The sequence below is a fragment of the Mirounga angustirostris genome, unplaced genomic scaffold (genome assembly GCF_029215605.1).
Source record: "Mirounga angustirostris isolate CCGP_5_RB_7025 unplaced genomic scaffold, mMirAng1.0.hap1 SCAF_11, whole genome shotgun sequence".
NCBI lineage: Eukaryota > Metazoa > Chordata > Mammalia > Carnivora > Phocidae > Mirounga > Mirounga angustirostris.
In genome coordinates, this window is record NW_026991719.1 from 96,583,102 (window position 1) to 96,599,662 (window position 16,561).

The 16,561-nt window shown below is 52.0% G+C and overlaps 1 protein-coding gene and 1 long non-coding RNA gene across 11 annotated transcripts in view; both read left to right on the forward strand.

The window, feature by feature from the left end:
• The first annotated feature begins 1,653 nt into the window (after window positions 1-1,653).
• On the forward strand, window positions 1,654-4,909 carry ZCCHC12 (zinc finger CCHC-type containing 12). Of its 9 annotated transcripts, none has more exons than XM_064574503.1 (4): window positions 1,655-2,049; window positions 2,168-2,265; window positions 2,494-2,635; window positions 3,057-4,909. In XM_064574503.1, exon 4 carries the CDS (start codon window positions 3,175-3,177, stop codon window positions 4,381-4,383), a length of 1,209 nt encoding a protein of 402 aa, XP_064430573.1. In that variant the 5' UTR covers window positions 1,655-2,049; window positions 2,168-2,265; window positions 2,494-2,635; window positions 3,057-3,174; the 3' UTR covers window positions 4,384-4,909. The 9 variants fall into 9 exon arrangements, with proteins under 9 accessions (XP_064430577.1, XP_064430578.1, XP_064430579.1 ...); XM_045866047.2 differs by having other exon boundaries at window positions 1,655-1,881; window positions 2,165-2,265; XM_045866071.2 differs by having other exon boundaries at window positions 1,655-1,881.
• Window positions 4,910-14,871: 9,962 nt separating this feature from the next.
• LOC123837289 (uncharacterized) overlaps window positions 14,872-16,561 on the forward strand; it is a 57,408-nt gene continuing 55,718 nt past the window's right edge. The window contains exons 1-2 of one of the 2 annotated variants that reach the window (XR_006789190.3): window positions 14,872-15,535; window positions 15,895-16,171. This is a non-coding gene — a long non-coding RNA (uncharacterized LOC123837289). The remainder of the gene's footprint in view (window positions 15,536-15,894; window positions 16,172-16,561) is intronic. The other variant, XR_010406232.1, reaches the window with a different exon arrangement.

Genomic DNA, 16,561 nt, shown 5'->3' on the forward strand with positions numbered 1-16,561 from the left:
AACATCCATGTCTGTGGTTTTAGCCACCCAATCTGTGGCACTTTGTTATGGCAGCCCTAGCAGGCTAGTACATGGAGCCCCTAGCTTCCGCCCCATTCATCTTTCATGGGGTGGCTCCTTCTCTGGGGCCAGGGATGCCCAATCCAGCAAAGGAGAGGTCCACTCAGGAGCTCATAGAAGGGCAACCTAGAACCCTGTCCTCGAGGTGAGAAACGGAAGAACCGTTATCACCGGCTGCAGTTCGGGGGTCTGGTCGAATGGTGTGTTATTCCTCACACTTCTCCCTGCAGTACAAAGCGAAGGAGAAAGATATTAATGAAGAAAGATCGGAAGAGAGGGGTTTTTAACCATTACTGGACCACAGGCCCCTCTAAAAATCGACAAAGCTGTGGATTCAGCTGCCATAACAAATTACCACAAACTCAGCGGCTTAAAACAAGAAAAATGTATACTCTCATAGTTCTGGAGACCGGAAGTTCAACATCAGTTTCTTCAGGCGAACGCAAGGAGTGGGCAGGGCGGTGCTCCGAACTTTGCCTCTCCCAGTTTCTGGTCGTTGCCAGCATTCCTGGGCTTGTGGCCACACCACTCCACTCCCTGCCTCTGTCTTCATGTCACCTTCTCCTCTTCAGTGTCGGTCAGCTCTCCCTCTTCTCTCTCACGAGCGCATGTGATTGCATTTAGGGCCCACCCAGATACTCCAGGATAATCTCCCCACCTCAAGACCCTTAATCTAACCACCAGTGCAAAGACTCTTTAACTTTACAAGGTACCATTTGCAGGTTCCAGGGATGAGGACTTGGTATATTTGGGTGGCCGTGATTTAGTTTCCTACAGACTCCAGAATCTTTGCATACAATTTCAGCAAGACCATGGACCCCCCCACACACACACACACCCCCGCCCAGGTAGGGGCATCTGCCCCGGAGCTGCATTTCACCACAGATATGCTACGAACAGATAGATACATTGAGGGCAGGTCCATTTACTCATTCACCATCCTCCCTGCATCCTCTCAGAATTAACTGCAGCGCTGGTTAAAAATACGAAGCGCAAAACCACGCCCAGCTCTAGTCTTAGGAAAGGAGAATCCCCCCGATTCGGGGCCCAGGAGTCTGCCTATCTAACAAGCGCCCCAAAATGCTTCTCATGCAGCCAGCCTGCACCCATCCTTCGGTGAGTACTGGTTAAGCGCCTGGATGCCTGAGGACCTTCACTGTTCAACGGACACACTCCCACCTTCTTCACAGTAAAAGAATTGGGCGAGCGGGTTTGCACCCAGAAAGCGCTAACGCTCTTCTCTCCCTCCCCCCGCCCCATACAAAGGTGAACTACTTTTATCGTTGATTTGATTTCCATCCCGTGTTTAATGCACCCGGCCCCGAGGCGCGGAGTTGAGCCGAGGGAGAGAGAAGGCGAAGGGAAGAGTCGCGAACTCTTCCAGTCGAGGCAAGGCAGCTGCGCTTGACGCCCGGCGGATCGGCTGCCCACCTCACGCCCCCGCCCCCCGGCACCCCCCCCCCCCGCCCGGCAACTCACCCCCACCGCCGCCTCCGCCCCCGCCTCCGCCCCCGCCTCCGCGGGCGTGCATTTGCATCCGGCTGGAGACCGCGCGGGAGCCCGCCCCCGAGCCCCGCTGATTGGCCGCGCCGGCCCGCTCGTCACGCTCTTTTGTCTCAGTGGGCAGAGGATAAAAGGCGCGGCGGCTGCCGTGGGAACCGCGCTGTCTGGACTCGGCTACCCGTCGCTGGGAGGCCGTGCGGAGCCGCTCGGCGGGCAGCTCCCGGTCGCTGGGGGGCCGAGGCCGTACCCGGCCCTTCTCCCCTGCAGGGCCGCGGAGACCGGAAGGCGGTGTCCACCGCGGGCAAGGCCCGAGCGCAGGTAAAGAAAGGGGGCGCGATCGGCGCGGCGCCGAGAGAGGAGGGGAAGCCCCACCAGTCCTGGGCGGCTCCCCGCTTGGGGACTCGAGGACTGCGAGGGTCAGGAGCACTCCCGTGGCCCGGCGGCGCTCAGGGAGGAGGTGGGGTGCCGCTGGATGCTGCCTAATGGGTAGGATTTGCCTGGATTGAGAGAGGGGGGCGTTTTCGGGGTGGGGGCGGAGGGGGGAGGAACGCAAGCTGTCTGCCTTGAACCCCCTTTGCATCTCCTCATCTCTTCTGGGGAGGAGTGTGTGGCTGTGCGTGTCCCACTCCTGTTCCCTGTCTCCGTGGCAGACCATCAGAGCCGAATCCGAACTTGAATTCTGCGCGGCCGATTGCAGAGCTGGTAGGCCGACGATTTCCCCGGGGGAAATGCCCTGGGGCGGGGGTCGCTTTGGTCCGTACTCAGAAGGTGGGAGAGGAATTTTCCGCCTGCAGACGACGGAGGCGGCGGAGGCGGCGGGCGGGCGGGCGGGGGGGGGGGGGGACGGGGGAGGAGCGGAGAGGGAGGGAGCGGGATGAGGGATGAGGCTGCACCTGACCCTTCCTTTCCCTGCCCTCCGCGGCGGCGCAGTCTGGACGCCCCGAGGTCCCGGATCGGCGACCCCCGGTGGCCAGAGATCGGCCCGAGCCCAGAGACTAGCTTTCTCACGGAGGCCCCCGGCTGCAGAAGCTGGAAGCGGAATAAAGGCGCGCGCGCCTGTTCCTGCGCTCCCGTAAGAATCTGAGAAATAACGGGGGAGGGGAGAACTTTGAGAAGGGGGTGTGGTTGGGACCTGAGACCAGGAGGCTGATGTCACTTTATTTATTCCTACAAATCTGTGACCACTGTGCTCTATTTTGAGAGCCCAATATCAGCTTCCATCCACTATTACACTTAGAAGCAACAGTTGCCCTCCCTCCTCCAGGGCGATCGGCGGGAGGGGATGCATGTGGCTGTAAAAATCACCCTGCTAACAACGGAGACACCGGCTGGCTCCGTGAGCTTGTAATTGCCAGTCTCCTGGAAGATATTTTTAGGGCAGTGGGCAGATAAAAACTGTACTGCAGGACATTCAGGAAGGGAGAGAATACTGCAGCCAGTTCCTTTATTAACCCTTCCCCGTTTTGTTTTGTTTTTCTTTTTCTTTTTTACAGTCCCTCCTGAGACAGGAGGAAGGCAGAGTCCCCCAGCGCGCCTGCAGATTAGGCATTTCCACAGAGCCTGAGCGTCTTGTTATACTCCGGATCCCCCGATCGTCGATCGTCGTCAGTCATGGCTAGCATCATTGCGCGCATGGGTAATAGCCGGCGGCAGAACGCGCCGTTGCCGCCCTGGGCCCATTCTATGCTGAGGGCCCTGGGGAGAAGTCTCGGTCCTTTAATGGCCACCATGGCCGAGAGAAACATGAAGGTGTTCTCGGGGAGGGTGGTGCCAGCCCAGGGGGAAGAAACCTTTGAAAACTGGCTGATCCAAGTCAATGGGGCCCTACCCGATTGGAATATGTCTGAGGAGGAAAAGCTCAAGCGCTTGCTGAAAACCCTGCGAGGCCCCGCCAGGGAGGTCATGCTTTTGCTCCAGGCGGCCAACCCCAATCTAAGCGTGGCAGATTTCTTGCGCGCCATGAAATTGGTGTTTGGAGAATCTGAGAGCAGTGTGTCCGCTCACGGTAAATTTTTTAACACCCTGCAGGCACAGGGGGAGAAAGCTTCCCTGTATGTGATCCGTTTAGAGGTGCAGCTCCAGAACGCTATTCAGGCAGGGATCATAGCTCAGAAAGATGCCAACCAGACTCGCCTGCACCAGCTCCTTTTAGGGGCCGAGCTGAACGGGGACCTGCGCTTTAGGCTGAAGCATCTTCTTAGGATGTATGCAAATGAGCAGGAGCGGCTCCCCAATTTCCTAGAGCTAATCAAGATGATAAGGGAGGAAGAGGATTGGGATGACACTTTTATTAAGCAGAAACGGCCCAAAAGATCTGAGTCCGTGGTGGAGAGGGCCACCAGCTCGGTGGCCTTCCAGGGCTCCCCCCCGATAGTGGTGGACAGTGCTGACTGCAACGTCATAGAGATAGACGATGCCCTTGATGACTCCGACGAGGATGTGATCCTGGTGGAGTCTCCGGACCCTCCACTGCACTTCTCGGCTTCTCCTCTCCCCAGACGCAGGCCCAGACCTCGGGACCGAGTGCTAGTCATTGACTCCCCCAGCAGTTCCCGGGCTCAGTCTCCTTCCACCAGTGGGGGTTCAGGGTATAAGAATGATGGTTCTGGGAATCTGCGTAGAGCCAGAAAGCGAAAACACGCGATCCGCTGTTCATACTGCGGTGAGGAGGGCCACTCGAAGGAGACCTGTGACAATGAGAGCAACAGGGCCCAGGTGTTTGAGAATCTGATCATCACCCTGCAGGAGCTGACCCATACGGAGGAGGAGGGGCCGAGAGAGGCCCCTGGCGAACAAAGTGACCCTTCCGAGCCGCAGTGAGGTGGTAGCCCCCAGCCTTAAGTGAACCCTTAACCCAAACTCAGAGTCCAGCAGTGGGACGACTGGGGAGGGGCGCTTCTAATTGCATGAATCCACCAAGCAGCTTTCTTTGCGGAGCGGAGTAGAAAGGGTCTTGGATACCAGCTCAGTGGAGGGAGACAGCCTGACCTCTGCCCTTGCTTCCCCACTCCCTCTCTGCTGCCTAAGAGTCTGTTTTCTTTGTGTGCCCATTTCTTTGATGGCTTTATTCTCTGTGAAAGTGGCATAATTCATTGTTAAACCTCCAAACAATAAAGAAAAGTACACAAAAGTCAAGTACCAGTTACCCCAAACTCTCCGCCCTGATCTAACCATTGTCAACCCTTTGACGAATGTCCTTCTGGATATTTCCCTCTACCTACGTACCCAGATAGATATATGTATAGATAAAAGTGATCAAATATAAGTGCTGTTCTATAGTCTGTATTTTTTCACCAAACAATGTATGTCGTGGGCTTCTTTCTATGTCAATAAATATTTATCAGCATCTGTTTTAATGTCTGTGTTACTATTTTAGGAAAAGGTAAAGAAAATGAACAAGAGAAATATAGTAAAAAGCTATAAAGGGGTGGGGTTGGACCCCCAGGTGGGGTTCTGATCAACCTCAATTTGCAGATGTGGTAAAGGGATGAAGAAATGGGCTGAAATAGTCCCCAGAGGGAGAGGGACAGAGCCCCCTGCCACAACTGGCCTGTCCCGCAGGTCATACAGCCAGATTATGGCACCCACTTGTTGACCGCCCCAATGCTTTCTTCTTCTCTACTGTATCCAAAGGAGTCTGATGGAGGAGTCTGGCGCTGAGGTAATAGCCCCCAAATGGGGGGTTCCTGGGACACCGTTCCTGGTCACTTCGGGGAGGAGCGCTCTTCCTCCTCCAGATGGATTCCTTGGATTGCTGTTGCTACTGCTGCTTGTGGACATCCTGGGTCCCGATGCCACCGCTCCTCACTCCCCAGTCAAGGGAAGGAGAGAGCATCTCCTCCTGGGAGCCCAGCCCAGGAGGCTCAGCTCCTGATAGAGCCAGAGTCTCCCCCCATAAGCCCTGAAGGGATCTGCTGGAGGACACAGGCGCCCCGTGGACTCCAAGCCAACCCCTCCCCACCCCAAGAATTGAGACTGGCTGCCATCTAGTTGCCCCGCAGCACCCGGGAAGCCCCAGCCCGCCTTTCAGTCGATTGGAGGGCACTCACGGGGGATGGAGGGAAAGAAAAGGTGGACCTTCCTGGAACCTGCCCTGTCTCATCTCCGGATCTCATTTTGGAGGGTGATAAAAGAGGACGCGTGTGGCCCCAGCCCCCGAGGGTCCCTGGGTCTTGTGTAGGGGCACACGTCCCTATTTCTGTGAATAGGATACGGCTGGGGGTGGGGGGGTGATTGCATTTAGGGCAGGGTGCGGAGAGGGAACTGAATGCCAGACCTGAGGCCCCCCGGGGGCATTTGTCGTGCCTGAAATGGGGACTCCACTGAGCTGAGAGGTTATCATAAACAGCAGTGGCAGCGGGAGGGGGGGGGGTTGCGGGGAGGGCATGGGGAGAAGCCCAGAGCTGTTTGGGTAAGGGGAGCCCCGGTGAGGGCGCGATGACCAGGGAGACACACGGAGATCCATAGCCACACGAAGCCTGGGAGGAATCGCAGAGCCCAGGGGATCACACAACTCTGGGCTGTGTTGTCCTAGGAATGGCGGAGGTTGAGGGGCTCTGGGAGAGACACTAGGGTTTTAGTTAGGCTAGCAGCTGATGACAGCCGTAGGGGTGGGGGGGGTGCAGGCTGAGGCCCCGAGGGAGCGGAGAAGCCGGGGCAGCCTTCCCTGGGCTGCCATACCCAGAACCGGCCTTGAAGTGCTGCTTTTTCCAGAAATAGCCCCTCGGCTCCTCCCTGGCTTCTTGCTCCTTTTCCATCAATGACCTCACAATCCAACCCTAAAACCCGCAGTCCAGCCACCCACACTCACCCCTGGGTGGTGAGGGTTGGAGGCTCGGCCTCCTGTGCTCTGCCATCTTCCCTCCCCCACCCTCAGCACCCTGAATTTGCCTTAAGCTTCAGCCTTCTTAACCGTCCTGGCCAGAAGGAGACTGGGTGGGCCTCTCTGCCTCAGAGCCTTTAGCTGATAACTGGCCAGGACAGGGCCACTCTTTGCATCCCTCTGGGGCACCTCTGGGACCCTGAAAGCCACCCTCATTTCTCCCGAGCCAAAGGGGACCCTTCCCCCACCCCCAGGTAAGTGACAGCTCCACCCAGGCCCCCAAAGCCACAGGGGCCCCCAATGCTTTACAGCGTGTGTAGATTTTTCACCCTTAATTCCTTTCTATGTCTCCCTAAATCTTCCCTCGGGAGTTATCTACCTCCCTCATCTAGTCTCGATTAGAATAGTGGGCCGCTTCCCGATCGTTTTTTCTCAATTTTACTCTAGAAACACTTGTTGAATATTTGTCCAAAGACACAGTTTAGGCGGCCATAATTTCTTTGTGGCACCAGGTAGAATAGAAAGATGGAATGAAACACCAGTAAGTTCTGTCCATTTCCTACCCTCCTTTTCAGGGGAGTTAGTCTGAGGGTTCAGTATAGACCATTGCTTTGAAAACCTGTTCTGTGATCCATCCCTTTTTCTTCTTTTCCCCTCCCCTCCGCAGTGTCAGTTTGAGATTGTCTGAATTTTTATCTCACCAACCTGATGTAACCTGACATTTCTTTTTGCTTGTTTGTTTCACTTTAAAGAAAAACAAAGAAATACGCATTTTCCCTAATTAGAAGACATGGAACTGACACCTGGGCATTCTGATCAGATTAATGGAGTTAGTCTAAAAAAAGGCTTCCCTGAAAGCTATAGGCTAATTTGCAGTGACATGGATGGCGCTGGAGAGTGTTATGCTAAGCGAAACAAGTCAGTCAGAGAAAAATACCCTATGATTTCACTCATACGTGGAATTTAAGAAAACAGATGAGCAAAAGGGGGAAAAGAGAGAGAGAGGCAAAGCAAGAAACAGACTGAACTCCAGAGAACACACTGATGGTTATGGGCGGGGAGGGGAGGGTGGGGGATGGGGGAACTAGGGGATGGGGATGAAGGAGGGCACTTGTCATGATGAGCACTGGGTGATGTATGGAAGTGTTGAACCCCTCTATTGTACACCTGAAACTCCTATAACACCTATTGTTCACTATCTGGAATTTAAATAAAAAACTTAAAAAAATAAAGCTACAGGCCAATTTTCTTCCTTTCTGCCTTTACTCTCATCGGTCGCTAAGAGATGAAAATTGCTCTTTTGTCTTGTCAGAAGAAACCGGCCTCTGAGTACCCTTTTGCGTTAGGGCCCCCTCCTTCCTGGCATACTCTCGCCTCGGTTTCCATGACACCCCTCTCTCCCGGTTCCCCCTCCCTTATCTTGTTGGTGCCACCGCTGCTCGGTCTCCTTTGCTGAATCTCCTTCCTCTTCTTGATCCCTCCCTGATCGTATTAAAAAGAAAAAAAATCCTTACAACTGCCTTTTATGAAGAGCTTACTGTGGGCCGGGCAGCCTGCACCAAAGTCCTTTAACCCCCGAAAATAGGCATTACCCTGAGCACACATTTCAGATGAGGAAACATGCGGGGACGTTAAGAAACATGCCTAGGGGTCGGGCAGCTAGTTAGCAGCGTCAGAGGGGTCAGGGGCACCTGGGTGGCTCAGTCGGTTGAGCGACTGCCTTCGGCTCACGTCATGATCCTGGAGTCCCAGGATCGAGTCCTGCATCGGGCTCCCTGCTCGGCGGGGAGTCTGCTTCTCCCTCTGACCCTACCCCCTCTTGGGCTCTCTCTCTCACAAATAAATAAATGAAATCTTAAAAAAAAAATTAAATAAATAAAGGGCGCCTGGGTGGCTCAGTCGTTAAGCATCTGCCTTCGGCTCAGGTCATGATCCCGGGGTCCTGGGATCGAGTCCCGCATCGGGCTCCCTGCTCTGCGGGGAGCCTGCTTCTCCCTCTCCCACTCCCCCTGCTTGTGTTCTCTCTCTCGCTGTGTCTCTCTCTGTCAAATAAATAAATAAAATCTTTAAAAAAAAAAAAAAAGAAGGGGTCAGAAGGGGGCGAGGAGCGTGGGCTTCAGGGCTGGCTTGGGATCACAACCCCGCAGAGCCGTGATCATCTGGGTAAACTGAGGTTTGTCTACTCAGGATAAGATGGCCTGCCTTTCCCAGGGGTGCCCCGTGTATGACGGGCACGGGGCTGGGTGGCCCGTCATAGGCTCTCAAGAAACGCTAGCTATTACTCTGCTAGAACGCATTACTCTGCCACAGAAGGGAAGACAGGGGCAAATGAGAGGCTGTCCAGGCCATGCAGACGGGCCTTATTTAGCGTCAGTCTGACAATGTGACCGCCTGGCTGCAGCAGCGACAGTCGCGGGGTGGATTCAGAAATGCCTGAGAGTTTCGTGGTGATGGTGATGGTGACGGTGATATCGGGTGAGAAAAGAACACTTGTTAAATGCTGTGGTGGATCTCTCCTTGTTTTATGTGTCCCCAGGGCATGTCTTCTTCCCCCACACGTCCTTTGGTCCTTTCGGAGAGCCCAAGACCGGCCAAGTCCTCCTCCACCCAAGCCACCCCCCTGAGCAACAGATGGGGGCGAGGCGTGCTCATGTCAGAGGGACACCGAGCCTCCCCAGTGTGGGGCGGGGAAGGGGACGGGACTGCGGTCCGAGGAGTCCTTTATGACCCAGGTAACCTTGAAATGCTGTCACTACTACCAGGGGCCTCACCCTGCAGCATAAAAGGGAGCAGAAGGAGTAGGGCTGGGTCTTCTGCCTCATGCTGACAGGATGCATGGCTCTCCGGCTGCAGCTGCTCATCTCAGACCAGAACCTACAGCTCACTGTGGTCTCTCACGACCACTCCTTCAGATATGTGCTGTGTTCACCAGCCCATTTTACAGACCAGGACATCGAGGCACACCCACTTACAGTAACTTGCCTAAGATCAGACAGCGAATGAGGGGTGGAGCTGGCCCTGAACTTCAGATCTGCCCCACCCCAGAGCCAGAAGTGGTGCCTAAGCTGTAGGAGGCATTCCTAAGGTAATGGGTACAAACGGTCTGATCATTCTGCTGGCTGCATCCTGAGTTCGCGGTTCTGAACCGTCATACTCACGATTTAGAGTCTGCACAGCAGGATGGCCTCCGTCTCATTTCTTTTATTGAACAAGACAGGAAAAACGATCAGTTTCGGAAACTTCCTTCTCAGAGCTTGAAACTGTCTTCTCCTCATATTTATTTTTATATTCAATTTCTGGGATAAGATACTAAAAATAACAAACTGTTGGTAAGGATGTGGGCAAAGAGTCTCTCTCCCACACTGCTGGTAGGACTGAGAATTGACACCTTCTTTCTGGAAGGCCAAGCGGGAAATGTATCAAAGGTTGAAATATGAAAACCCCTGAATCCAGCAGCTTAACTTCCTGAAATTCATGCTAAGAAAATAACTGAACGAGTGTAAAGAAGTTTTATGAATAAAGATGTTTACCCTAGCCTTCGTGGGTCATAGTGGGAAGCTGCAAACTACTTGAAAGACCGCTAGTAAGGTTTGGCTGAATAAAGTAGGCTCCGTGCTTCGAATGGAATGCGATGCATCCAGAACTCTGGGTGTGCCCTCCCATGACTGGGGCCTCACCACACAAATGAAGTGTGGCCCCTCTGGAAAAGGGCCTTCAAAGATCACCAGTCTACGGTCCTCTGTGTCGTCTTTGACTCCCAACGTGCTGTCCCATCGGCCCGGTGTTCCTTGTCACCTGGCCAAACCCTTGTCGAACTTCTAAAATCATCTGCCCCTTGGGCTAGCTTTCCCTGACTCCACTCGAGGTCATTCTTTATATCTTAGGTAGTCCTTATCATTTTTTAAATTTAAATTCAATTAGCCAACATACAGTGTATCATTAGTTTCAGATGTAGTGTTCAATGATTCATCATCAGTTGCGTATCACACCCAGGGCTCATCACATCACGTGCCCTCCTTCATGCCCATCACCCAGTTACCCCGTCCCCCCACCCACCTCCCCTCCGGCAATTCTCAGTTTGTTTTCTAGAGTTGAGAGTCAGTACTTACCAGTTTGTCATAATTGCTTATATCTGTCCTCCCCTCTAAGTTTATAACCCCCATACCTAACAGCGCACCATTTGGATATTTTGGTACTTTGTTACTGTCCCCCCAGATGTCCCTGTGCCTTGATCCCTCATCACGTTCCAGCTTTTGCTCAAATGGCACCTTCTCAGTGAGGCTGACCCTGAGCAGCCCATTAACAATGGCACACCTGGCCCCCGGCAAGCCCACGCCCCTTCCATCACATGCCTCTCTTCTAGGCTACCTAATTTACTGATGTATTATATCAATTATTTATTCCTGTCTCTCCCCGCTGGAATATAAACTCAAAAGGGCAGATGTTTTAGTCTGCTTACTTCACAGGCGCATCCCCAGCTCCTAGTACGCTGCCTGAAACACAAGCTGGCTCTCCTTACGGGTTTGTAGCTGGAATGAATGCAGTGCCAGGCTGCTCTCTTGGAACCAGAGCTGCCGGGGAGGAGATGGTCAAGGAGAGAACAGCGCGCATGGAACCGCCATCCGCCTCTCATTGATAAGGTAAGAAACATGGGAGATGTTCTAGATCAATTGCTTGCTTCTCACTCTCGCAGGCTGTGGCTTATTAGTTGGACCATTCGCCCCTCGCATGGCAGAAGGTGAGAGATGGGTTTCTTTGTAGCTTCATTGCTGTGACATCATCAGACCTTAGGTTTAGGTGTTTCAAATTCCCAGTCACTCCATGTGCATTTGTAAATATTAAAAGCAACCACCCTGTAGGGGCGCCTGGGTGTCTCAGTCAGTTAAGTGTCTGCCTTCGGCTCAGGTCATGATCCCAGGGTCCTGGGATTGAGCCCCGCATCGGGCTCCCTGCTCCGAAAGGGGCCTGCTTCTCCCTCTCCCACTCTCCCTGCTTGTGTTCCCTCTCTTGTTCTCTCTCTCTCTCTGTCAAATAAATACATAAAATCTTAAAAAAAAAAAAAAAAAAAGCAACTGCCCTGTAAAATATGACTGTTTTCGGTACTGTTTGCTCTTTTCCTTATACTAAAGAATAATCAAGAGTAATAACAATAACGATGACTATTTTTCAATTGGGAGGTGTTGAACATGTCAATAATTGAGTAAGAATTATTAACCTCATTTTAAAGGATATAAATGAGTCTCAGGAAGAGATAGCAACAGGATAAGGTGATATAGCAGTAAACAGATGGTAAGCCTGGCACCAAAGCCTGTGAACTTCCTATCATATATTTCAAGGCAAAGTATTGACATTACTGAGAAAAACTGTATCGCAGTGGAAGATTAGTTACTGGGGCAGGGGTAATAGGCAGATACAAATATTTGCCCAGTTTCCTGTCTGGTAAACACAGGTTAAAGCTCTTTGAAAATTTGTAAGTAAAATAAATTTTACTAGAGAGATATGATGAAGGTTGATTAAAAAAAATTTTTTTAAGTTGACTTACCTTTTTTTTGGTAATCTCTACACCCTACGTGGGGTTCAAACTCATGCCCCCCCCCAGATCAAGAGTCACATGCTCTTCTGACTGAGCCTGCCAGGCACCCTGATGAAGGTTGATTTTAAATATCCTGGATGAACCAAGATCTATTTTAACTCAAGAGAACATAATTGAAAATAGAATCTCTATGGTATCATTGATAGTTGACACTTAAGAGACAACATACAAACTTTTTCCTTTGCTGCCTGCCAGAATGTTTTGTACAACTATTTTATTTATTAAATAATTTTAGAGTTGTTGTAAGAGTAGGATGTTCAGAATGACACAAAACTATGTAAAAGATTTTGTATGGTTCATATTTAAATAGCTACAAAAGTGCACAGAAAGAGCAAAAAAAGCCAAAGGTAAGCACTGAACCTTTTGGCATATTTCTCTTAAAATGTTTTTCTAACTCTGTATGTGAGTGTAGATACATATAAAATTTATTGAGGTTATACTCTCTAGAATTTTACATATACATAGCTATCAGTTTTTGCTCTTTTTCTAATGATAAATGTAATCATTTCAAGAGCAGAAATTAAAGATCGTTTGCAAAAAGAGGAGTAAGGGGGGTAAAGTCTAAGCAAATATAGAAACATACAAAAATACAAGAAATAAACACAGTTGCCTGAGCATTAATTGTAGTGAGTATGATTGTTTTCACAGGAAAAGCAAGAGAGTTGTGGGAATGTCTTAAAATAATGAGGAACATGAATATAAAATCTGAAAGACTGAGAAGAAAATGTTAAAACTCTTTGGGGCACTCAATGAGAAGATTTGAATGGAAGAAGAGAACTCAAAAGGAAGAAGAGAACTCAAGGATGGGGGGCATGGGGCCTGTGGAGAGAAAGAGATCACCATAAAATCACCCAGGTCCCAGCCACATCACAGGTTGACCTCATGATTACAATGCAGGGAACTTTGGTCCCACTAGGCTTACCCTTATGTACCATTATAGTGAGAGCCACGGCAAGGAGGAGCCTGGGACAGCTGGCACACAGAGGGCCCTACAGTCCAGGGAGTTAGGAATGGCTTCTCATTGGGGGTGATGTGTGGACCACAGGACCAGTATCCTTAGCAACTGGGAGCTCAAAGAAAGGGATCAGAGCTTCAGCCAATGTGAAACCTACAAAACCCCCATTTGCAGTCAGGGAGCCCCAAGCAGGAAGCTTAAGAGGCCTCAGAAGAGGACACTCATTTCAAGTTGAAGGTCTTGAACTATAGCGATGAGGTCTCAGCCGCCACCGGATCTCTGTGGGGCCTTCAAAGCTGTCAAATGCTGAACTCCCCAAATATCACCGACATACCTGTTGATTTGACAAGGCTGAATTTATTCTTTACCTCAGTATGGAAGACCCCCACCTCACAAGGTTTCGGTAGTGTTTCAGGGAGGAAAGGAGAGGTCAGGATTTATTGAGAAATGAAGGTTTTGATTTAAGGCAGAGGGTCTTTCAACATGGACACTTGATTAGGATTGGATAAGGATCATGAGGCCAACAGTCTAGGATTGGTGGAAACAGCAAGGGGAGAATTTCAAGGAAAGGGAAGGATTTTAGAGCACAAACTGTTGATGCTTTCCATTGAAGAGTTGATGGGACTATGGGGAAGTTCCTGCAATGAAGAAATTTTGTCTGGACAGTAGAGTCCTGGAAAAGCAGTGCAAATGAAGATAGCACATGAGCAAAGTCCCGTGTATGTGGACAGTAAGGTGTGGCAAGAGACTGTTTTCATTCTCATATACTTACCATTTTTATGAATAATTCACCTTAGGTATGTGTTTATTTTGTGGTGTCAAAATCCTTTCGTTTCCCTGAATCCTGAGGAAAGATGACCCCTACTCTTTTTTTTTTTTAATATTTTATTTATTTGACAGAGAGAGAGAGACAGTGAGAGAGGAAACACAAGCAGGGGGAGTGGGAGAGGGAGAAGCAGGCTTCCCGCCGAGTAGTAAGAGGCTCCATCCCAGGACCCTGGGACCATGACCTGAGCTGAAGGCAGACACTTAATGACTGAACCACCCAGGCACCTGACCCTTACTCTTAGGTAGTTTGCTAAGTAAGCCCTGCAAAACAAATTATATAACTAGCTTTAACCAATCTGCCAAACCCGTTATGTGTGTTAAAAAACAAAATTCATGGGGCACCTGGGTGGCTCAGTCGGTTGAGCATTTGCCTTTGGCTCGAGTCGTGATCCTGGGGTCCTGGGATTGAGCCCCACATCGGGCTCCCTGCTTGGTGGGGAGTCTGCTTCTCCCTCTGCCTCCCCCTGCTTGTGCTCATGCGTACACTCTCTCTCTCTCAAATAAATAAATACAATCTTAAAAAAAATTCAACTGAGTCCATTTTAAAGATGTTATTGGCTTTATTTAAGGATTCATGAATTGGGCAGCATTCCACCTAGCGGATAGAAAAGAAGCTCAGAGGTGCTGTACAAGATGAAAGACTTTTGTATACAAAAGGGAGCAGGAACAAGGAAGATATTAGCAAGAAGTGAATTGGTTGGGTTGAGGTCACTTTTCTTTCGGTTACTTCATTAGTACTGACCTGGTGATTCCTGACTGCTCTAGGATTCCATTTCTGGGAGAGGTGGAAAACGATATTAGGTCTGGTTTTGGTGACCCAGGGCTTAGCATGAGTGACTCCATTTTTGGGTTAGCGGTCTTATTTTTAACAGGTGGATTATTTTATTTAATCCTCACCCTCACAAACACCTTGTCAAGTAGGTGCTATTATTACCCCTATTTTATAAAGGAGGAAACTGAGGCTCAGGGAGGTCATAATTGGCTCACATTCACGCACCTGAAAATACCTTTTTTTCCAAGCACATCAAGAAAAACCCACCCACAACAAAACTGCCTTTTTTGTTTTTACATTTTTATTTATTTATTTGACAGAGAGAGAGCACAAGCATGGGGAGCAGCAGAAGGAGAGGGAGAAGCAGGCTCCCCGCTGGGTGGGGAGTCACAGGGCTCCACCCCAGGACTCTGGGATCATGACCTGAGCTGAAGGCAGACGCTTAACCGACTGAGCCACGCAGGCGCCCCCAAACTGCCTGATTCTGCTCCACTTTTGCACAAGGGAGCCCGGATCCAGGTGCAAGGTCATTACTGGGCCGTTCTGCGCTCTTTGGGGTCCCTGGGGAGAAGGAGGCCAGGGTGGAAGGCAAAAGCCCTGGGCGACCCCCGTTTGGGTCTGCGTGGGCTCCCCGGGCGGCCGCGCCCCCCGCACGCCCCCCGCCCCCCTCGGCAGAGGCCTCACCTGGGCTGCGGGGGCACCGGAAGCCGGCCCGCGCCCGTGCGCGCCGCCGTGCCCGCTGCTGGCTGCCAGGGGGCGCTGCGACACAAGCGCCCGGCGCGGAGGGGCGGCGGCCACGTGACCCGGGAGCGGCGCGCGGGGTCCTGGGGTCCGCCGGGGGCCCCACCCGCTGCGGGCGCGCTCGCCGCCTCACCCCCCGCCCCCTCCACCGCCTTCTCCTTCCGCCCTGCGCCGGCCGCGCGGTGGGTCTGCGGCGGCGACAGCGACTCAAGTCCGGGCTCCCTGACCGGTCACCTCCCGGCCACCCTGCCGAGCAGCCGCGTGAGTTTCCCAGGCGCCCGGAGCCCCTGGGAGGAGACACCTCCCTCTGGCTTTGTGGCAGTTTGTGCCCTTCCGGCAAGCGGGGGGGGGGGGGGACTCGGTGCCAGGCTTTCCCCTAGCTCGGAGAGGTGCTGTCACATCCCATCGTCCCCGTGGAGGGACGTGCTGTTCCCAGGGGGACCCCCGTGGGAGTGCGCCGAGCGCGGGGAGCGGGGGTGGGGGCGTAGTTTGGGTCATTTGGCTGTTCTGGCAGGACCTCCTTGCCCCCTAAGCGCTGACCAAATTACCCCCCACCGCCGTCCCCACCTCACCGGTTCCGCGGATGTGCCCTGATGGAACGTTCGCTTGGGCGTGCACAGGGCTTCAGAGCTGCCCAGAAGTGAATCTCTGACCTGACGACGTTTCTTACCTGGAGTAGGGGCCTTGGGCACACTCCACACTTAGCCTGGCAGAAGCGGCCACGGATTGCCCGGATCACACGCTTGGATCAGCCAGCCGGAAATGCCTCGTACACCTCGACACATCTTACAATTTCACACGCACACAGATGCTGACTTTGATGTGTCTGTCAGCACAACCCTCAGCCCCAGCCGCCAGGAATGCGTCAGAAACTTCGTTCACCACCATTCTCACCAGGTCTTGTAACGCGCGCGGGTAGGCCAGCTGGGGGGAGAAAAGTTAATTTCGAGAGAAACTAAGTAATGGGATAGATTGAGGGATTTTAAAAAGAGCCTTACACTTTGCATACGGTAAAATTCACTGTTTTTTTAATATTCTATTTATTCATCTGCCAGAGAGAGAGAGAGAGGGAACACAAGCAGGGGGAGTGGGAGAGGGAGAAGCAGGATTCCCGCCGAGCAGGGAGCCCCATGCGGCACTACCTTTAATTTTTTATTTTTATTTTATTTTTTTTTTAAGATTTTATTTATTTATTTGACAGAGAGAACAAGCAGGTGGAGGGGCAGAGGGAGAGCGAGAAGCAGACTCCCCGCGGAGCAGGGAGCCCGATGCGGGGCTCGATCCCAG

What these genes read in the sequence shown, in the direction of transcription:
- ZCCHC12 (XM_064574508.1), top strand. Translation starts at nt 3,175, where the DNA reads ATGGCTAGCATCATTGCGCGCATGGGTAATAGCCGGCGGCAGAACGCG.